Below are 23,506 nucleotides of genomic sequence, written 5' to 3'. Positions count from 1 at the left end.
TGCCTGGACATGTTTACAGCCTTTTTATATATATATATATATATATATATATATATATATATATATATATATATATATATATATATATATATATATATATATATACAATATATATTTCATAATCAGAATATGTAATTGATTTGTAAAGACAAGACGACTGGAAACATAAAATTGCATGTATGTCCTGGAAATACCCCAAGATGTTTTGATGTTATTAAATGTAGTTATACAATATGCCAGCAAAGGGTGCAAAACACACTTCTACTGCCACCACCTTAGTCCCATTGGACTTAAAGCAGCACTAAGTAACGTGTTTACCTTATTAAATCATTTCCGTAGTCCCTCTGGGGGTAATACAAGTGTTAATAGGATGATCGGGTGGTCTTTGATCTCCCCCGGTGTCTCTGGCCAGAAAACCACGCTTGCAACTCCCCTGCCACCGGGTCGGAGGCGCAATACACAATAATGGAATCACAAAGAAGAAGCTAACAGGCTAACGGGCAAAGCTAACTGCGGGCTAGCGCCACTTTAGCAGTGTTTACTGCCAAGTTTGAGTGACAAAAATTATCTCCATTGTGGCACAATGTACAATATCTGTCTGTTTTGTCAGTGTAGTATTTTACGGACAATTTATGAATAAAAAACCCCCCGCAACATGCAGTGACGCTTATGGCCTGTAGGGGCATGAGTTACTTAGTTCTGCATTGTGCTGAAGTTGTGAATGATAAGATCTGTACATGTTTGCTGAGAGACAACTCAAACATAAATTAAGAAAAACATAGTCTAACATGGAGTTAATCTCAGTGAGTTGGATTTTAGCATGCCATGTATGAATTACTCCTGTGCACAAAAAACATGATTTTAGTGAAGGAGCCCACTGCAGAGGTCTGCCCGTCCCAGCGTCAGCACTCTTCTCACTTTCCGCCACCACTGAAATGGTTACGGGTGCATTAAGCTGTTTTGCTCAATGGCCCTTGACCAATATAAAGAAGTACTGAGATAGCATGTTCTGATTTATGCCCTGTGAAGTCATTACGAATGCATGCACGCACTTGCATGAACGCCGACACACACGCCATTCTTAATATAGATGGAAAGATAGACAGACAAACAGATAGACCAAAACGAGAGCTCTCTCTGGGAGGTAATAAATGCAACCAAGGACCAAACCGTGGCCAAAATAAGTGTTAGTTCTTTGTTTGGGGCTAAATTATGGCTTGATTAAAGTCTAGTGGAAAGCTACAGTAAATCTGGCGTGAATGTTTGCTGGTGCTCCTCTAAAATGGGAAATATTGATCAGGCTGATTTCCCTGGGTACTAGGGAGCTGTAGTGGAAGAGTGAGGGGCATTATTTAAGAGACATGGAGCTCAAGTAAAAAAAAAAAACAGTGACATTATAGACTATGCCTTGAAACATGACTTTAGTCTGAGTGGCTTTTGATGTCGTGGCAAAAGGGTTGTTCATCACTGTCTGCATGGGAACTGGTGGGGGGGTTGCTTGTCTGCTGTTGATTTTACATTATTAATTTGAGGCACACAAGGTCACAGGGGCCTCTATAGTCATGAGAACCAGTTGTTATCTTAACACAGCTGTCGAGCCCGATCCACACTGAGTGATTATACTATTGATTGGTAACCCTGTAGAAAGGTATAGGAGACTGCTCCAAATTCACAGCCTCACACAATGAAGGTTGTGGCCTAAACAACACCTCCGATATAAAAGGGGATGAGAACAACCCTGTTAATGTTGCTGTATTGTAATTATACTGAGGAAATTGGATGCCCCAATTATGTGTCCCTTTAAGAAAGATTAAAGTACAGCAATGATGTTATGTATAGTTCCTTTACTGATAAATTATATAACCTTACAAAAATATTATAGCATAGGCTATTCTTCTTTTATAAGAGATACATCTAGTTACATCTAGACAGAACAGCAGCCATATTCTGCCAGCAAATCAAAAGTTAATGTGAAATAATTGTGAACATGTGTTGAAATAGGGAGGAAATGTTCACAAGGGGAGTAAATCCGCAGCAAAGAGGTGCAGGAAAAGCAGTGTGTAATCTTAAACAAAGGGGCTGAATCCTGAGCAGCTGGCATGGAGTGAACTCTTCTGGAGAGGGAATGCCAGTTTCAGAGCGCCCCAAGCATCGATTTAGAGCCAAGGCAGTAAACAGCTTTTATCAGCAATAATGATGGCATAATCCCAGCTAAAGAGGAAAGTAGCATATGGTGCAAAGCCTACAACCGCAATCCCAACAAAGTAGGGGGGATTTTCATTGTGTTGTCCACTTGAAAGACACTCTGCCAATTGCATGTTTGAATTTTAATGATTACAGATCAAGATCCAGTCCGAGAAAATTAGCTTAAGAAAAGGCATATGGCGAAAATGCCAATTGTAAAGTATGTAAAAGTTAGCAGATGATTTTCTGTAGTAGCTCTGGTCAATTTTAAAAGATTTAAAGTTGTCAATGTCTTAATGGAAATAGTACATGGACATGAATGTATTTCTTTCTTTTTTCTTCTATCCCTGCAGTCAAACATCTTGTGCATCCTTGGTCACACTGGACATACCCGAAGACAGCTCTTTTCTCGGGACCGGTGTAACAGCCAAGTATCACTGCGGCTCCAACCTCTGTCATTGATTTTCCTCAAAGCTTTGACCATTCATTGTTTGTGACATTCTCCTGTCGACTCCTTAACACCCTTCAACCAAATCAATTTCATATTTTTGTCAATGCCCTGTGACCGGATGAGGCAGATGGAAAGGGACGCCATGTGATTTAGGATGTCAATTACCTAGAAACAGTTTTGTTTAAACAAGAGGGCTCACTTAATTTATTCAAACCAGCGGTTTTCTTAGGCTACTCCCAATGGTTTACTTAGACACAGTTTTAAGAACTTCAGGAATGTTGCGTTTGTTTTTTTCCTTTGGATGGAATAAATGATTTTGTCAAGGACCTGGTGGTATAATGATAAGCTTGAACCATTGATTTAAGCACTTTTTTGTCCGAAATGCTTTATTTTATTTTGCTAAAGTTTTTAACAGAAACACACTACATGCTATCATTTGTTATGAACAAATGTGTCATATGTGGAAGGTTTGCATGATTTTATTATCAATAGAAGCACAAAAAAGCATTTCTCTCACAAAATGGTTGAACGCTTTGCTTGCTTTCCCTTGGCCCAGAAGCCCCATAGCTCTGCCCTCTATTATAGTCTCAATATCACAGACTAACAATGACAACAATAATAGCAGCCGTGACCTTGACTTCCCGTCTGGACTCTTAGAAAAATATTTGATAGCAATATTAAGTGCAACAATAACGAGATGAATATTCCCTATTTAGCGTGGACAGCTCCAGGACGCGGTGTGAGGGGGAGCGCTGCCTGCTGCCGCTACATGCTGGTCACTCTTAGTTGTCAGGGCTGATTTATTGCCTCCTAGCTGTTCAATTTCACATTTTGTCCTCGTCATATCCCCGACTCATGATCATTCTGCACTGACCCTTGTAGGGCAAGCAGGGAATATTGATAAAACAATTATCTGCTTGCCGTTCATTTGATTTTCCATTTCAATTACGGATTGGAGGAGGCAAAAAGAAAAGATTGCGCCATTGATTTTTTTTTTCTCCCCCTACCTTACATCAGGAAGGATGCAGGGCTTTGATGGGATGCTTTGGTGACATGAAATAAGGGAATGAGAAGCGCGTTCTAGCCAGGCATCAGGCTTGCTCTACACCACCGCATTACTGTTGTTATGTGAACCACAACTGAAGACCTATTGGCAACAGGGAATAGAAAAAAATATATAACAGCGACCTCTCACTCTTTTACAGAAAAAAGTAGAGGGGGGAAAAGTACGTTAACAATTTAAGTATTCAGTCAACTGCAGCCCATCATGCCATAACTGAATTAAAGCAATACTAAGTAACTTGTTTACCTTAATAAATTATTTTCGCAGTCCCTCTGGGGGTAATACAAGTGTTAATAGGATGATTGGGGGGTCTTTCATCTCCCCCAGTGTCCCTGGCCAGAAAACCACACTTGCAACTTTCCCTGCTCCGACCCGGAGCCACCAATACACTTTAAACAGTATTTAGAGCCATGTTTGAGTGAAAAAAAATATTTCCACTGTGTAATTAGATGAACAATATCCCTCTCTCCCATGGTCTTATCTGTCAGCGTAGTATTTACTCTCACGGACAATTAATGAATAAAAAAAACGCAACATGCTACGACACCTGCAGTTGCGCTTATGGTCTCTAGGGGCAAGAGTTACTTATGGAGGATTTTTCAAGTCTAGAGTAAAGATTAGGGTAGGAGATCCTGGGACCCATCTCCAGATCAGAACCAGGAGTTTTTTGTGAGTAAGCAGCTGAAGTAAAACACTTCTAACTACCTACTCTCCACCTGCGGACATAAACACAGACATGTATCGCCGCGCCTATAAGGTGTTATTGATTTGGATGGGCGCACAGCTTCCCTCCACAGGGGGCACAGCCTGTTCACACTGCTGCTGACCTGAGGTAAACACTGGCAGCTGACACTCTGGAGGCCAAAGGACCCAAAGGTCGCAGCAGTTTGTCAGCGACACCATTCCGCTCTCTCCCCTCGTTCTGACGCTCTGCCACTGTCTATTTGTCACTCCAAAATGACAACACGCTTGCATCACGCTGGATTCTCCCGCAGCACTGACACACTGCTGCACACTCTGCCTGCACTCAGCTATTACAGAAGTACACGAAGACGGTTTATGATATTTATTATGTATGCTGATACACACGTACACATTTAAGCTCTGTGAGTAGAAATTCTACATCGATTAGACTACAATAACAATAGTGATGTAGGTCAGTATTCAGACTGCAGGCACATTCCTTTGCTCTCAATCATCGTTGTGCTGTTTATGAACATTCATATAAGTCTGGAGGTAATAATCTATTCATCGCCCATATTATAGAAAGGTATGACAACCTTTATACATTCTTTAACGTGATAACATAGGAATAAATAAAGGGATATGAATACTTCCCGAACCTACAGTGCTACAGTTTCTTTCAACCAAATCCTGTCAAATGAATCCATTACCACATAAAGTAAATAGATTCTTCTGTAAATGATTTGGAACATTGGTAATGACTAAGGACCTAATGGGAATCCTGCTAAAATAGCCTTTAGGGAGCCTGGGAAAATCTGCCTCGCTGAAGTGGCCGGCTGCCGGCCAAAACCCTGTGTAGAGGGGAGAGGAGGGGCAGGCTTCACACAGACGACAGAGAGAGACCACAGCAAAACACAGAGTCTGCTGCGAGCGTGTTAGGATCTCATGTATGGCAGTGCAAAAAAAAATAAAAAAAAAATACAGAAGACGTGAAAAGTTCAGTGTTCACGGCATCGCGGTCCACTTGATGCCACTACCTCTTCATGTGGCAGCTCGGGCGCTCCACAACTACCAGGGGAGCTCACACGGCTGACCTGAAATGAGTGCGGCTTTGATCAAAGTTTAGCGTTGGCCCGATAGGTCTGGGCGCTGCAAATCAGGAAGGGATAAGGGAGATGAGACCCGCATGCTCAGGTCCTGGCAACTGTTCTTTCCCAAAGCTGCAGTACCCCCCACCATCACAGGATTATGTTGGGCAATTAAGGTAATGAACTGGCTAACGTAACAGCACATAATGAGCCTTTTGATCCCTGTGCTCTGAGGTGCCTTCTAGTTTCTTTGATACAGCCTCCTCTGCAACATTTAGGGAAAAGGAAGCATTAGTGTGTCAGTTCAGGACTAAAGGAGTGTCTTTAAGCCGTTTTTGACGAGCTAACAAAAAAGATGGAGATGCCAAAAGAACAAATGAGGCTAAACCTCCAATATTTTGGCTTGTATTGATTGGTTGGCCACGGCACTGTCCAGAGCAGTACTCCGCTGGTGTCCGTGTGGCAGCCAAAGCCCACATTCCAGTTCCCCCAATCAACCTCCCACCGCATCACTGTGCAACTTGTCTGCCTGCTCCCTTTTCATTTGAACACATTTTCTAGCCAAAAATTTCACTTCAATCTCACCTCATCTCTCCATACTACATTAACCCCTGGCAATTGCCTTCCAAATGACCCCATTAAGCTGTAATTGCCTCAGCAGGCCTGCTCCCTCGCTTGTAATTCTGTGCAGCGAACCCACCAGACGTTCCCCCGGCATTGTTTCATGTTCTGGCTCCCATCAGCCGCTCAGACGCTGACCCCACAACCCCCACCTCCTTCCACCTCACTCCTCTCTGGACACGGCCGGAGCTGCTTCTGCTGCTAACCAGGAGCGCGGTCCACTCAGCTAACGGTTAGCTTGCACAGGAAGCAGTGTTCAGAGGCCTATATGCACAATTACAGTAATATTTACATCATGTCTTTATCATTCTGCAGCAAGGCATTAATGTGTAAAACCTCACAATTTACAAGATGTGATGCAAGCATAACATCAAACAATTAACAGGTTTTCATTATAAATTAACAGAATAAATTATATATCATAATATTGGTGCGCTAAAGCATTTCTCTCTTCACTTGTCATTAAGGATGCTGTTGGTTGCAGAGCACACTGCCGGTGGTGACATCCGCCATAGCACCTCCCAGCACAACTTCACCTTTCCTGTTCCCACAAGGGAGCTCACGTCAAGTCTGCTCAACTTTTTGACGAAGGCCTCCATGGATAACTAACGTGCAAATGCGGATAGGTGGAGAAAGCGATCCTGACAGTGATGTATTGCAACTAGTTGCAGGTGTCAAAAAGACGCTCCTCTGCCAGCCATCGGTGTGCATTGACTATATATATATGCATGCATGCACACATCCCTGTCCCTGAGTGTCCTGTATATGTGTCTATGTGGCACTCTGTATTGTGAGGTGAAGCCAGTGCAAGTGACCTGGAGTGAGAGGGGGGCTCGAACTAATAACCCATTCAACACTCCCTCCATCTCAGCTCATCCTCCCTACTGTAACACATCGCTTAGCATAAAAAACTCTCCTCTGCTGCTCTCGGACTGCCCCTGTCTACTCTACACCCTTTTGTGTAATCTTTCTCTTTCTTCTACCTTGTAGTTTATGTACTAAAGAAAACGCTCCTAGGATACGCACAGCCAGTTATTGACAAAATACAGTAGCATTGATTTTCCATTTTTATGCCGCAGCAATTTGCCCTGATTCAAAATGTGAATTGTAAATTAATTCCCAGCCTTGGATTCGCGGTGCTTTCTGTGAACACACAAACCATCACAAGTGCTTTAGATCATGGCACGCTTTCGTTGCACATTTATTTAAATTCATTCTCTACCTAAGCAAATGTTCCCAGGAATATCAAGGTGTTTTGGTAGCAAAGCTCTAACTGATCCGCGGGGATTTACTTCCAACAGCCTGTCTCTCCCTCGCCTTTCAACACAAAACTCCGCGCTCCAATCAAAATGAACCACCAGGGACCCCCGGCTCCCTTCCCTCCCCCCCCTGCCCCCCCCCCCGAGCTACGCCTGCTCCGACTGTGTGATAGCAGCCGCTCTCCCATTGATCGCTGAGTTTAGCACCGAGCACGGATGCCACCGTTAGCACAAAACAAAGACCTCTGCGCCTTTAATAGCAGCACACGCGGTTAATGCAGCCAAACATCCCCCTGTTTTACCCCCCCCGGCCTTGAAGAACAAATGAAAGAAAACAGATAGCAATTAAAAGGTTAACGAGGGTTCGCGTCTCGTCACAACTAATTTTATTCACACAAATCTTTTTAACTCATAAACAAATGGATGTCTTTTGGAGGGAATGCGCCGAGGTTGCCACAAGTGATAAAACTAAGTATTCATGTCTTGCTCATAATCGCGTTTTACGTTACAAATCTAATTCCGGACACAGGATTCAAAAAGGAAACACAGCTTATTGATCCGAACTAACACAGACCAGGAACAACTCATGAATTACGAATGAGATACATCACCATTAACCCCGCAGTGCCCAGCTCGTGGCCCACCAACAACACGCCACTCGATAAAAAAAAAAAAAAAAGAATTCCCAGATAATTCTATTGGGCTAAGTACATGCAATTTCGGCGACGTCTATTTATTTAGTCAAAGGTTGATTCACTGGTGACACGAGAATAAATGCTTCCATTTTGTGCGAGGTTCTAAAATTGCCATCATTTTTAATTAATTCTTAATTAAAATATATTACACCACAGCTTCTACCCATCTCTCTTGATATTCTAACATAATCAATTCAGAACCATTTACATATCATTAATTAAAAGCTTTCCTCTCTCATCCTTAAAATCATAATGAGGGCCGATTCCTCATTAGTAACCTATAAGGGAGGGGGGGGTGAAAAAAACAATGCGCCACAGAATGGATGATGTGTCCCACTCGGAGCCTTTTGTCTTTCTAAAAAGCCATTTTTACCACTTAAATGGATTTCTCAGTCAATTATGTTTGGGAATGAAAATAAGTGAAATAGGAGTCACTTAGTAGATTTGTGCGTGCTGGTTTGAAAATAAAGAAGCCATGATTGCAAGTCCAGATAAATAATAGCGTTGCATTTAAAACACTTTCTTTGTTCAACTACAGATACAAAAATAAATCGAGGAAAATGTCCATTCATTTCAAAGGGAATTGCATGCAAAACTTAAAAGTTACTGTCTGATAGATACTTTTGAACGTGAACAGGCTGATTTTCTTCCGTAATGTTATGTGTTATTCAACACATAAGTAAAAGTATGGATGCATTTAACACCCTCTACTTGTTGATATGGCCTGTGGCTGAATAATTCATTAAATATATAAATAAAGAGCAGCTATGCAAACGCGGGTCATTTATTATCCAACCCTTTTTTTTAAAAAAGCCCACACGCTTCGCCCCGCACTATCTCTCCATCTTGAGCTCTCTCTTAAAGAAGAGTAATAATATCAAATAATGATAGGTATTGTTATGCCGGGGATCAGGCGGATTCTGATTTTTATCGCGCGTCTCTCACAGGTGCCGTGGCGCCGTTACTTGTCAGGACTGCATGTCTGGGTCTTCCACATGTCAGATAAAAATCGCTGCACTTGGTGTTTCGGCAGCACTGACAGCAATTTATTTGAATGTTTTGTCACACCGGTGTTGGTGCATTTTGTGTGGGCTGCTCACCGGAATGGCAACAGCTTTCTGACAGAAGACACGAGAAACCCGCATACACACTCACTCTGGTGCAGAAAGCATATATGAAGGGGGTCCTCTTTGGGTAATTAATTAGTGCTGAAATAAATAGTGTACGTATTGAGACGGGGTGACAGCGCGCTAATGTTTACACTCCTGTTTGCACCTGCGTGACCAAACCCTTAAAAATAAAACATCACCTTTACAAGCACTTCCACGCGCAGTGAAAATAAATAACAAATCAAAGCAAGTCGCCTCAACTGTGACACGGGATATTGAGTGAGTTAATGGAATCCTCTCAAAGACAGGAACTCTATTTTTACACCATGATAATTAAACTACGACACACTTATAATTTACAGCCCCGGCTTAATTGCGTAGGAAAAGTGAAATGGGAAGAGGTCTACGAGAGGAGATTAAATGTCCGTGTGCCGCCGTATATAGGGGGGAAGCCGCTGCATCGAGACAACTCTGCTGTATCTTTTAGCATCGCCGCGTGTATCAAAGATTAGGTAATGAAATATGCACTGTCCTATTTTTCAGCTCGCGGGGCCTTTGACAAATCGAGAACAATCCAAAATCTCCATAAATCACTATTAAAGACAAGTATATCATCGCGGCGTGTATAGTATCTTCGCCAGCCTGACCTGTAGACTAATGAGAAAAGGCCCAGACTATCTTGTCTGATTAATTAATTCAAAATGTCGGCTGTTATTCAAATGTGAGCCCGGTGTTATTTGAATAACACTTGACAGCGACGCCTGAAGAAATAATTTCTGGTTTGTGAGGCTGCGGCGGCATTACTGATGATGGCTCGTGGAAATGTTACAAGCCAAAGAGGAGTATTTTTCCCCTCCTTTTCTCTCTCTCTCTCTCTCTCTCTCTCTCTCTCTCTCTCTCACTCTCGCTCTTCAGTCATGATAGCTCCAAGAAGTATTTCATTACTTCAACCGACCCCGCACCTCATCCAAGTACTACTACAACTACCTCCCTCGCAATTATGGCGTTTTTTTTTTTTTTTCCTTTTTTCTCTCACTGGCTGTCCTTCTTGACGGTGTGTGTGTTTGTGCTCCCTCCCACAGCGTGCTCTGGAGGTACGGGGCAGCGCTTGGCTCGGAGAGAGAGACATGCTGGCAGAGAGGAAGGTCAGGGTTTTTACAACTGCAGCTCGGCGATGCTGACAGGGCCGGGCTGGCACAGGGACACACTCTGTTTGGCTTTCCCACGTCCACAAGCCTCCACAGCACTCTGTCTTCATCACACCGCTCCTGCTTTTAATCACACGGTATTTCTGCAGCGGCGGCACCACTGGAAATGATTATTATTGTTCGTTTTTTTTTACCTTTCTGATAAAGTTGGGGCATTGTGTAATATGTAAATAATGTGACTGAATTTTGTGTATAATCAAGACTGGAAAAGCAGCATTACGACACGTCAACTTTTTTGATGTGCATTGCTGTCATCAAGGTTATTAGCATTTACTGTAATGGTAAAGTAACACCTACAATAAGATTTTAGTCCAATAAAATGAGCTGTATCTGCATCTACGCAACTATAACCCTCACCTCTCAATTCACCAGCCTATAGATGTTTTCAGTTGAAGAAATAAGTAAGTAAGCTTAGTATATGTGCGAGAGCGCCTAAGGGGCAGGAATACATCCCCATATCGCTCCCTTCATCAAGCACGGATTCTAATCAGGGCTGGGGAGATAGAAGACGCTCAGTCATTAAATAAATTAACTGTGCCACTCCGCGGTCTCCTTCGACACCCCGCGAGAGTCCCGCCGTGATCCGCATGCACAACTCCGAGCAAGGCTCACCTTTAGAGCCACAAGACGTACAGGAGAGGCTGCCAACACAAACACAGCAGGCGAGCACACGAGAGAAGAGAACACAGCACTATACTGCACCGTGGCTTTGGACTCACACAGGGGTAGTGTTAAGTATTTATGGTAAGAAAAATAATAATAATAATACAAATAAAGAGAGATGATCTATGTTTGATCTCAAATTCAAGAAAGAACAGCTTTGCTGAGTGAACACAAAGCAATTAAGTAAATACGTTATTATATTTTGTAACTTTGCTTTTTCTATATGCAATACTTAAAATTGTTATCCAATTGAACTTATATGTTTGAAAATAAACTTCTATTTCATAATGAATTAACACATAATACACTTACTGAACAAGAGTTTACAAGACCCTATACCTGTTTTTTTTTCTGGGTATCGCTTTAGATTAAGGTGTGCTCATTAAGTACTAATAAGCATTAGTAATCATTTTAGGATTAGGGTTAGCTAACCTAATGGCCTATTAGTATGTTAACAGATAAAAGTATAATAAGCAGTGCGTTAATACTTTACAAGCAAATTATTTATACTTAATGAGCACACCTTAATATAAAGCGTTACTGAATATTGTAAAAGCCAAAATTTGTAGGGAAAAAAAGACCCTCTAACTGTTACTTTTTATCGATCATGAACCAGCAGCTAGTTTACTTTACCGTGACAGTATTGCTCCCTTAAAGTTGTGATACATTCCTATAAAGTTATTCCTTCGAAGAAACTGGATGTTAGAAATGTGCTGGGAAAGTTAGGAATGAGTTTACACCAAACTAACAATTACATATGTTCACACTTCCTCTTTTATCGTTGACATACAGTAACAGGTATAGGGCCTTTAACTAATGTCAGGAAAATAGGAAATACTTGTGTCCAGCTGCTCTTTTTGTTTGCCTGGTTCCACAAACCACACAAGGGTACCCGAAGATAAGGTGCCATGGAAAAGTGTGTCCTTAACTCATCCCGTCACACATACAAACAGGTACATATATAAACAAACAGAGAAGGCCGAGGCTGATTCATGGTGAGTTTTTTTGCGGATGTGTGCGGCTCGCTGCCATTCATCAGAAGAAAGCAGGAGCAGTGATGAACAGTGCGGGAGCTCAGCGTCGGCTTGGATCACTGACACAAACAATCAAAGCTGACACAGTCTCCGTATAGCACCTGCCACTCCGGCAACACAAATAGATCAATATGGGAGAGAGGTGGGGAGAGACGGGGTGGGGGGAGGCTCATTCAGTGTTTAAAACTCATATCCTTGCACTCGCATCATCTTCCCGAGCCTCTTTGATGTAAAAAAGTGCGTGCCTAATACATATCAATCACCCTGACAGAGGAAATGCTTATTTGAGGAGCAAACGTGGGGCGAGGTTGCACTGTGTCAGCAGAATGTCCCCTGTCAAAACTTGCCATTTAAATTTGGCGTTGTTGCGGAGACAAATATCCTTATATGGAAAAAAGCCCTTACATTGCAATTTGTAAAGGTTTTAACGCACGCTTTAATTCTCCATTACGTTGGAGAGGGGAAGTACCTGCGACTGTGGAAACGCATTAGAGAGACAGTACGAAATGAACAGAGGGGTCTGGGGATCTCTCCAGCAGACACAATTAAATATTCATGCGTCTCCTCCTAGGACACAACACATACAGATCATTATCATGGCAACAGCACACCACCATTTTGTTCGCATTTGGCTCCAGATCAATGTGGAAATATCACGTTTCATGGGGAGGAGGGGAGTCAATGCAACACTTGAAATGCACAAAGTTTTTTTTGTGTGTGTGTTTTTTGTTTTTTTTAAACGCAAGAACATACTCCAATGTGTCTCTGGGCTGCACGCCACCGGACAATAGACTAGCTCTCAACGTGTTAGTGAATCATTCCAAAATTCATTACACGCTCTCAGTCCTTCTCCTGACACGCGCTGGAGGAAAAACTAAGAGAAGAATAGCAGTAATGTACTCTGGATGACCTCCACTTTCTAAAGAAAGGAGTACCAGCTACTTTTTTTTTTGTTTTTTTTGGTGCTTTCAGTCCCCATCAAAGAGGACTAAAAGGAGGGACAGCATTCCCCTGGTCGGCGTCATTAATCATAGCTTTTCGAGGAGCAAGCGCATATTAATTTCTGTCATCCCAAACATCATTGGGTATTGTTATGCCACAGCTTAGCGCTCATTCACCAGCAGACACCAGGGCAGTTCCCCCAGCTTTTTTTGAGAGAAGACAGGAGAATCGTGGCTGCGTTTCAGGCCTTTCTCCCTGGGGCTCTGACACCAATTAAGCCGTTTCAGCGCGAGAGACAAAAAAACAAAGTCCAACGGTTCACTGTAACATGAGACAGCACCTCAGCTCGGGCCCCTTGCCATCTTTCCATGACTAAAAAAAAAAATCAACTTCAGCAAACTTAGGAAAATACTAGATATCCTCAGTGTGGGTCAGACCAAGATGGGTCGTGAGGAGTTGTACAAGAGCATCTTTTTGGAACAGTCATACACATTCTGTGCTATTTTCCATAATTAAGTAGGTAGTTGTCTGAAATAATTATCTGGATGTCAACTTTTCATGTACTAGAAGAGTAACAAAATGATTGCGATATTTACAAAACCATTTCATGACAGTGGATAGAACACATCAGTGATTGAATCATATATTGCTTCCTACGATATGGATATTTTGTCGCATATAATTATGCTAATTTGGCGATGTATTATCCAGCCCCAGTTAGGTACATTTCTTGCTACTCTACCCACCTCTGCAAACAATCTCTCCAGCGCATCTCTTACAATTAAAATAAAAAATACATACAAGGACGGCATCAATAAGAAATGTTTCCTCACCATAACAGATCAAGAAAAGTGCTCAGTGTGCGGTTCCCTGGATGGCTTCTGGCACAGTGGCAGAGCGAGGAAAGCTTGTCTTCCGGCAAAAGCAGAATAATGCAAGGTTTGTTATGAATTAAATATTAGAAAATCTTAACACAGCGGCAGCCAATAAGAATTATTTGCCTTATTAAAGCAGCAGAAGACGCTGATTAAAATTTCATTGCATTGCAGTCTTTTTCCCATTTCTGCCTCCAATATATCACTGTAATGTATGAAACATGTGGAACAATGGCATATGGAACAATGGGGGAGAGCGGCTTCATTTTCCAAGGCTTGTAAATGAGGAAGAAACAGCGCAGATTTCCCCATGCTTTCTGTTTTAGGGGACAGTCTTCTGACATAGCGGAGCTATTGTCTGAAGTCAAAAGGTCTATGTTAATTCTGCGCACACGTTGGGCATTTACGGACTACTGATGATGCCCTCCTATATGGGGGTGGGGGTGGATCACCTGTAGGAGTGCACATTATTTAGATAGCCCCACTGACAAACTGCATGTCGGCGTACTTGTTTCCGGTGCAGCCCTGAAGTATAGGTCAGTTAGCTGTCCGCGTGTAATGTGTACCGAGTAAATGAACATCATGCTGTCCATTGTCCCATGAGGAAAAACTCTTCCCTGAAACACTAGAGCTAATGAAATAGGGACCTATAAATAGCAGCGTCATTACTGGGAGAGAGGGGACTTGCTTCTTTTTCTTTTCTTTTTTTTTTTTTGCACCAGTCTTTCACTCTCAAGCCTTTTTACACTAATAACAGCAGCCTCTGTGGCTTCTACATATAACTCTGACACAGTAATGAACGCCGTGACACCAGAGACTCCAACAGAGGGTTGGGGGGGGGGACAAATAAATAAACGTGAGCGTGTCATGCCCACAGCTTAATTAAAATGAGGAGCAGTAAAAAAAATAACTTTAATTTGACCTTTTCTTAATAAGGACAAAAAAGTTACTGTAATTACTTAATGCTATTAATTTGTGTTTCTAATTTAAATACAATGAACTGAAAGACAGATATTGGGATACTAAAAGAAGTGTTAAAAAGTAATTTGGTATCGCTTAGGGTAAGGGTTAAGGTTAGGGTTAGGTTTATGGTTGGCTATTAATGGCCTATTTGTATGTTAACAGATAAAAGTATAAAAAGCGGTGTGTTAATACTTTACATGCACTTATTAGTAGTGCATGTATTAGTACCTTATTAATATTTGATGAGCACACCTTAATATAAAGCGTTACCAGTCATTTAAGTTCAGAGTTTTTTCAAATTTAGTTCCACTGCTGCCCTGTTTGGGTCCTGAATTTAAGTCTTGTTTTGTTTGAAATGGTTAAGAAAATTTGCAATATTCAAGACAAGCTCTACATGATATTATAATTTAAATAGCAATATGAAAAAAAGGAAGTTTATGTTATAATACAGTCTCGCAGACAGTTCGAAGTCATCTTGTTATCCGCACTTTAATTCAGCCCCAGTCTAAACAACCAGGCACCAACAGCCCCCTGTTCCTTGTGCTGCACACTCGTTTCAATCAATCCTTCCTTTTTGCATCCCAAGCAGGCTCTTGCTGGCTGCCACTGCCTGGAGATAACTATTTCACCACCTCTGTCATGCCTAATTAACAACTCAGATGTACAATTCAGAAATTTCGCAATTAACCTACTAAAATATTGTTGGAGGATGCTAATTGTTGTGCCAGTTGCCATAAAGCCTCATTTGCATAACGTATGTGCAAAAAACAATTATGAGCTGTTGATCGCGCAGGAGCCTGCAGGAAAATGGCTCGGAGCGGGGCAGAGGGAGAGAGACGCGAGCAGATGAAGGGGGACGACAGCATACGCCGGGACACAAAGCACATTTGGAGGAGCAGCGGCGGAGCTAAAGTATCTATCTCCAGCAGGAAAAAAAAAAAAAGCATTTGGGTTGATTCTTTGTGCGTTGCGCTTTTGTCCTGGCTTTTTCATGTGGGCTGATGGGTATTGGGGAGCAGCCCAGATAAAAGGCACATGTTCCACCGGGTCCCCTCTCGCTCCCGCTTTAGAGCAGGAAGCAGAGCCAGAGAGGCAGTCAGGACCCCAGCTGTGTGCGCGCCATTCGCCACAAACGCTATCTAGTCAACGCAGCCGCATCACTGGGGTCTCGGAGACAAAAAAGGCGAGCAAAGTCAATTGTCTCGGCCTCTCAATGGCTTTGTGTTCAGTCAGCTCTTTACTGTAGCTTTTACATAAACGCACGACCAGTATAGACCCTTCTGCCAAACGCATATGTGGCCTTTGTTTAACGCGCAGATATTGATAGTAATTTCATTCATTTACTTTTAATAAGTCATTAGTAGTTAGAAGACTCATTAAGAATGTCAGAGAACATTGAAATGAATGTTCCCAGTAGATTTCAGAAATGCTTACCTACTCAGTCCTAACTCTATTTACCACAGGTAATGCTTTTAGGCTGCCTTGCATGTGGTTAATTACGGCTCATCCGCCATTGTATTCAGTTACCACACTGTCCTCAGCCCAGTATAACACAGTGCCAGTACAGGCTCGCTTACATACCTGCTAAAGTATATGACAGTATGCAAATGTTTTCTGCTTTACTAAAAGAAGACTTTTTTCCATAATCCAGTGCTCCAAACAGTCGGACGGGAGCAGACACGGTTCTACCTCTGCAGACACCCCCCTCCCCGCTCGTGAACCTGCCGAGTCAAAGGTCATGAAAACAGCAAGTCAATACGCAGCCAAAAGCAGCGCCACGCAGCTGGGAGAGCAGCGGAGACGGGCTAAGCCTCTCCGTGGCACTGCGTGATTTAGCCTGTAATAGTTTTCTGTAATCTCTTTCTATTGATTAAAGCTCACATCAGAGAGGAGTCTTGCCACAGAACCTCTCTTTTCCTGGTCAGAAATACCATATGGAGGTAATCTTTCACCTTTGTTATTCTTGCCGCTCCCACTGCTGCTGCTGCTCTTCCACAGACAAGAAGGGAGTAGCCAGCAGGATAAGACAAACTCAGCACACAGTGCAAGGGGAGCTGCAAAACTCATCTGAATCACAGGCAATTTTCAGTCAATGCGTCCATTGTTTCTTCACAACGCTTTAGAGGCGGAAAGGTTCAAGATCTAAGCGACATTTTTAGCCGGAAAAATGAGTGGAAATAAAACAATGTTAATTTTTAAAAGAAAAGAGAAACACAAGGACAAAGAACAGGGCTTGTCAACCGAATCTCACATTTAGCTTATTAAAATGCAAGGAAATTTAGGGTAGAAAAAACCTCCTGCTAAAAACACTCAATTTAGTGACAGGCAAATGACTTCATGCTGCCACTTAATCTCATTTCTTGCATAATGCTCTCTAATTAGCATATCAAAGTGAATTAATACTTCTAGGGCATTAGCAATGCAGAAATATGCTGGGCCTTCACAATAGCAGTCAGAAGAGTGCCAGAAACTTCTTAACAGCTTCAAAAGTCCTCCAAATGTTAATAACGCTGCACTTTCGACAAAAGAGAAAAGCAACAGTAGTATCTCAGCATCATCAAAATGGTGTAAAGCTTTGAACATAATGACGCCTTTTCATCTGCACACAATGATAATATGATACATGCACGCGGTAATTACAGGCATGATTCTTGGAGCGCGTTCAAATTTATTATTAAAAGTCATTTGGAGAAAGCGGGTGGATCCCAAGGCAGGAAAAAAAAAAAGGACAAGCGGTCCCTCTGTGGGAGAGACATGAAAAGGGACATTAAAGGGTTGAAGGAAGCGCCCAGGAATGATGCTCCGAAGAGGCAGTGAAAGGCTGGCTGTGTGCTGGGGAAACGCGCGGTCAACAAGGCCACCGGACCAGCTGAGCCCTGTCAGTGGCTAAGAGGGGGAGGCAGAGACTCTCAAGTACAGGTTAACCACGCGCACACAAACACACAAGCTGCGATGGACTTATCTCCAACGCACACCTTTGGACCTTACAAGTGCATTCTCAACAAAAAAACATGTCAAGCTCCTTAAACGCTACAGTTTACCAAATGTGCAATAAAACTAGACGCCGAGTTCAAATCACAGGCTTGGTCAAAAATGCAAACAGCAAAAAAGTTTTAAAATTGTTGTGTAACAGCATATACACTGAAGCAAAAATATGAATAAGAATGATGTTTTTTTTCTTAATTCATAGAATTTACAACAAGAATTGACAACAGGCTATAGAAAACTACATTTTAAATTATAGCCAAATCAAACGCCAATGAAAAAGTGTCACTTATATTAAATGTTCAAGATTCACTTCAGACAAAAAGTGAATTTGTCATCCAATTTTCTACACAAATATACAGCAACTCTGCACACTAAATATTATTCTACAGGTCCTGCATTGGCTCAACCCTACAATCACACAGACAGTGGAGCAGACCCTGTGCCCCTCGACGCACCACCTGTGCGTTAGGGAAGTTCATAAACTTTTATGGTCTCCTTTAAACCCCTTTACTCATAAAACGCACAAAGGTCACAAATCTGACAGACCCACGTCCTCTCCAAATTACACTGTGTTGTTGACTGGTTTACAACGGCACAAATACTTCATGCAATTTTTGTATATTTACACAAAATATCAAAAAAATGTATCTATTCGGAAATGAACACCTTGGAGATTTTTATAAACAAAATCTCACACGATGCATTTTGGTTTACTACTAAAAGTCAAATATTTACACTTGCATTATCTTCAATGATAACCTCTCACAAATCCTCAAAAAACAAGATAAACTATCACATGAAAAATTACGTTATAGATATTTTCAAAGTACTGATTGATTAGAAGTATCATTCGAGTAAAGGATTTTAAAGAATTTTTATAAAAACTACATAAAAATTAAATTTGTGTTACACACACACACACACACTCACTTTGAACTGTGCACGAGGAGGAAATTAGACCTGACTCTTAATGAAGCACCTTATACTACTATATATATATATATATATTTTTTTTTTAATGTTTGGGTTACAAGTCAAAACCTACCTCTGAAGACCACCTCTGTGCATTTTTATAAACATACAGATATTTATTATAATTCAATAATCCCTGTATTTATAATGGATATGTCCACTACTGACAGTTGTCTGTTTTATTATGCTATTATGCTGTTTTCATGATGCATTTGTGGTGATGGAAAAGATACCTGTTCTAATGCAACACAATGTAGCGTGTTAAAAACAGTTGATTGATTGGTTTGGGCAGAGGTCCCCTTGTAACCCCTGATGACTGCTGCCAGTGCAGGACAGCGATGTAGAAACACCCCATATGATATTTTCGCCTAATGGCTATAAGACATGCATTTACATTGAAGAGTCTTACCTGTTTTTTCTTTGATTTCACAGAGAACGCTGAAGAGTGCTGGTTTCATTCTGTGACAGTTCAGTCCATGTTTCCTGTTTCAGTATAAGACAAAATAAAATAGTGAAATAAGTTCACTGCTACAGTGCAGTTACTAAATTACAGATTCATAGGGACCTAAATTATTATATTTTTTTAATTGTTCAGATATTACACAAAAAAAATTGTAAGTGCAACAATTCCCTGTCTATTTTCCTTCACTGCTTGTGATTAGTTAGGACATGTGCGCACTGACTTTCTGCACAAACTAGGAAAAATAACAAAATATACACACTGCCCTAAATGGCAACTCAGTGAGAGGTACCACCACGTTAACACATTAGCACCACATTAACAGGCTTTTGTTATGATGCGCGGGGGAGTTAAGTTAAGCGTCTCTGTTAACGATGCCAACTTAATAAAACATATAAATCAACCAACTTTGCTTGCGCCTCGTCCAGGCTCTGATCGGTTATGGTCATGATCTGATGCAGGATGTCACCGATGTCTTGTTTTCTGCCGTCGCCGTCCGTCCCATCGTGTCCATGTGGAGGCGGCAATGCCATGCCGCCTTGTACCGAGTGGCCAGCGAGACTCACGCCTCCGATCGACTGCATGATCCGGGCTTGATCGTCCATATTAGCCGCTAAAGAGTCTGTGCACTGAGCCACACAAATTGAAAAACTCATATACGAAATGGGCTACAACAACATACGCAGACTGAGATGGAGATGCGAGGGGATGGATGCTGAAGAGCGGATTGAAAATGTGTATTTTGTCCCAAGTTGAATTTTTACGCACGGTCCAAAGTGCCAAAACGCGTGGACGTATTTGTAGAAAAACGCATAAATGCTTCTCGGTTCAAAGTTAAGTGTCAAAGCTGAATGAGGTGGGTGTCCATCGTATCGTATCCCGGTGCCAATCTGTCTTTTCGCTGTGCGTTGACGGCTGATATAGACACAAACGCTCCTTGATGATCTCTCATTTATTCACGCTCTCCTCCTTTTGCACGGGATTCCCTGCGAATTCTCTTCTTTCACACAAAAAAAAAATACAAAATCCTGTTGGTTTTAGCAGCGGCAACAAAAATATCCACTGTGTAAATAAATGCAAATAGTCTTAGCAGGTGTTGAACTATAAAATGAGTCCTGCTAGTTTTAGAAAAAAATACGCACTCTGCATCACGCAAATCGCTCTAAAAATAACAAAAACATAGAAAAAGTTGGGTGTTGTGAAAAGCGTAGGAAAAAAAATGAATAGCGACAAGAAATTAATAATTAGGCTGCGGTGCAGTGCAAAGGCGACGCGCAGGAAAAATCTCTCGCCCTGCACAAATTTATGAGCTGCAGCCTGAGCCTTGTGTGTGTTTTATGTTGTTTGATGGCAGCGCTAGTGAGCGATTGACAGTGTGCCAATGCCACTCACTCAGTCAGTGCAGACGTGTCAGAGCCAGGGAACAGGGCTTGAGAGAAAATACGGGAAAAAAAATAAAAAATAAATAAATAAAAAATACAAATTGCGAGGATGCACGCTCCGCCCTGTAGAGGAGGGGTCTGTATTCTTGTCACTTCTCGCCTGCACACCAAAAAACAAAATGTTAAGAGCTAGTACTCAGGATGGTGATTAGAATGATGTCCCTCTCGCGCTCGCTTTTCTTTTCTCTCGCAGCCGCGTCCTCGTGTGTCTCCGCGCGTGCACTTTCAGGCTTAGTTCAAAAACGGCTAATAAAGATTTATCCTGCTACAACACAGGCAAATACATAATGAGAGTTTTTACACAGTTTGATGTTCAACTGCATAGTCCCCCCGTAAGCCCGGCTTCAAAACGGCCAACTCGAAGACATGTTTATATTATTCCAAACTCGGGCTCCTCCACCAATCACCGCGCGCTCAGACGGAGACTGACGACACCGGCGTCCTATTGCTGGCAGATGCAGGCGGCGCGGAGCCCGCCTACCCCATCCCTCCATCTTCACGGGGCTCCGCACAAAAGGAAAGCAACTTCTCATTGGCCGTTGCCCCGAGTGACACGCAGAGTGCACGCAGGCGGCGCTGCTCCGTGCTCCTCCGCAGTTGCTATGGTAGCAGACTAGTTGTTGAACCGGGGATGCGAGGATGTCAGAGGTATACCGTGGCATAAGCAAATAGAAATAAAATGTATCTCTCCTTCCTTTTGTGCTTTGGCTTTTCTCTGCGTATAGTGTTGTTCAGAAGTTGCAACGCATTTGTGTCATCGACTGAATTTTATGCCTGACTCCATAACCTGCACTTGCAAACTTACACAGAAGGTTTTCAAGTTTTATTTGTTTTTTTGTTGTGTAGTTATGCAAATTGTATCAATTATCTCCACAAAGTAATTTAGTGGGCTGCTACATTCAAATATTATTTGCTTTACTGTATAGATGACTTAGCTACTACTCAAAGTATAGTAGTATACTTTGCGTATAGTCTTACACTGGTAAGACTATGCTCACAGTATAGGCTTACCAGTGGTTGAATTTGCTAATAATTCCTTAACATTACCCAAATCTAATAGTGTCTTGACTGTAGAGCTAATAGGCCAGTGTAAAAATCTCAACAAAACTGATTTAAACTGATCTTTTTCCTTGCGTTGTTGCCGCGTTGTTGCCACTTCTTTTATCCTTTTTTTTCCATCACTTTTTTTTTATCACTTTTTTCTACTCTTTTGTGCCTTTTTTCCACTCTTTTGTGGCTTTATTTGTTGCATTTTTGTCACATTTTTGCCACTTTTCTTTGTTTCCATCCTTGTTTTCGTCTCATTTTGTGTTACTATTTTGATGCTTTTTTTTTCCAGAAGCTTTTAGATTTGGGTGGTGACAAACTGGAGAAAATGCGCTCGGTTCAGGTGAGGGTTAAGCTGTGTCATCTATTAAAACCTTTTTTTTTTATTGCATCATACCTACCCATCATGTGGGTAGTGAGGAGTCTTGACTGTATTTTCAAAGCTGCACTTCTACTATTTGCAAGATGGAGTGTGAACACTAAACTTCATTAGCACCGCTATCTTAGATCACACCGCTGTTTATCAGTGCCATTTAGTTGCTATCTGTTATAATTAAAACTCTTGAGATAGCAGATACCATCTCTCCAGGGACTCGTTTGGCTTAGGAAGTCATTAGGTCACATGCGTTAGGGATTATAGCATACAGCCTAATGTTAAAATGCATCAACACAAGACATAGCAGCTAAATTAATTGCTTGGTAATAACTCCATTGTTGCTTTTATGGACAAAAAGAAATGTTAATTATTTGTACGACTGCAGAGGGAAATGTTCATTGTGTAATTACCAAAAAATACGTCATGTTTTTATCATTATTAACTTAATGGTTGTTATTATTTATATCTAAGAAGCATATTGAGATAATGGATAAACTCATTAAAAGTTCCAAGATGCCAAAATGGAGTGGATTACTTCACATAATGTTGCAATGATTTGTAGCAATCAAAATGAAGCCGGTATTTCAACGGCATGTTATTATCGTTCATATGATTCCTCACCTCAAACAGCAATGCTTCATATCAAACTGATTATATAAGAATCCACAAGCCCTATTGATTGCGCACTTAACTGTCTGAACGGTGCCTACCCTCCGTCTGGTCTGTGGAGGGCTGCATGGCTGTACTAGTTCCTTTGACCTTGAAGTATAGGAGCGACGCTGTTGTGAGTTTAGTGAATGGGAGTCCCAGGACTACTGCATTTATCATGGAAATACTGAGCTGTCAAGTCTCACTACACACCTGTCAAAAGGGGCTCAAAGGTACCGCGCGGGCTCCTCTCCTCTGTTTCACTGCATGATTCTTCATTGTGTGGCATGGCGGGCCCGTTCGCTGTTGTTTTCAGTCATGTGTCAACATAATTCATTTCCATATGTCACATCTGGTTACGCCGGGCCTGGAGTTTACATAACCAAAGAAGAAGAAGTAGAAGAAGAAGATGTTTCAGCGATATTAATTTGGGAAACAGTTCATATTAATTACTCTTACGAATAATTGATATATCATTGTTCAACACTTAAGTCATCATTTATAAAACAGCTTTTCACATTTTCATGACATTTTCGTCTCATCATCGAAAGCTCATAAACGTCTCAGAAATGTCAATTTACTGCAAAACAAAATCAAACCAAGCTTCCCTTTGAAATGAATATTAAAATACTATTCAAATTCCCTGTCTTTTATACCCCTGTTTGGAAAACGCTGGAGTCCCCTAAACACATTTCCTAACGTAAATCATACCTGACTTGTGCCTAGCCTTAAAG

General features: G+C 41.6%; 1 protein-coding gene across 11 annotated transcripts in view; it reads right to left on the bottom strand.

Annotated features, from left to right (window-relative positions):
- The window catches only part of pbx3b (pre-B-cell leukemia homeobox 3b), a 58,484-nt gene extending 37,426 nt beyond the window's left edge, over positions 1-21,058 (bottom strand). For 2 of the 11 annotated variants that reach the window (XM_079578665.1, XM_079578666.1), the window contains exons 1-2: positions 19,668-21,058; positions 19,209-19,288 (exon numbers count right to left, since the gene is read on the bottom strand). In XM_079578665.1, the coding sequence (XP_079434791.1) occupies positions 19,209-19,288; positions 19,668-19,915 (328 nt within the window). In that variant the 5' untranslated portion in view covers positions 19,916-21,058. The remainder of the gene's footprint in view (positions 1-19,208; positions 19,289-19,667) is intronic. The other 9 variants (XM_079578661.1, XM_079578663.1, XM_079578662.1 and 6 more) reach the window with 6 other exon arrangements.
- Positions 21,059-23,506: the final 2,448 nt, after the last annotated feature.

This window comes from Gobius niger, assembly GCF_951799975.1.
Source record: "Gobius niger genome assembly, chromosome: 1".
In the NCBI taxonomy this organism is placed as follows: Eukaryota; Metazoa; Chordata; class Actinopteri; order Gobiiformes; family Gobiidae; genus Gobius; species Gobius niger.
This window is presented reverse-complemented; position numbering and strand designations above follow the sequence as displayed.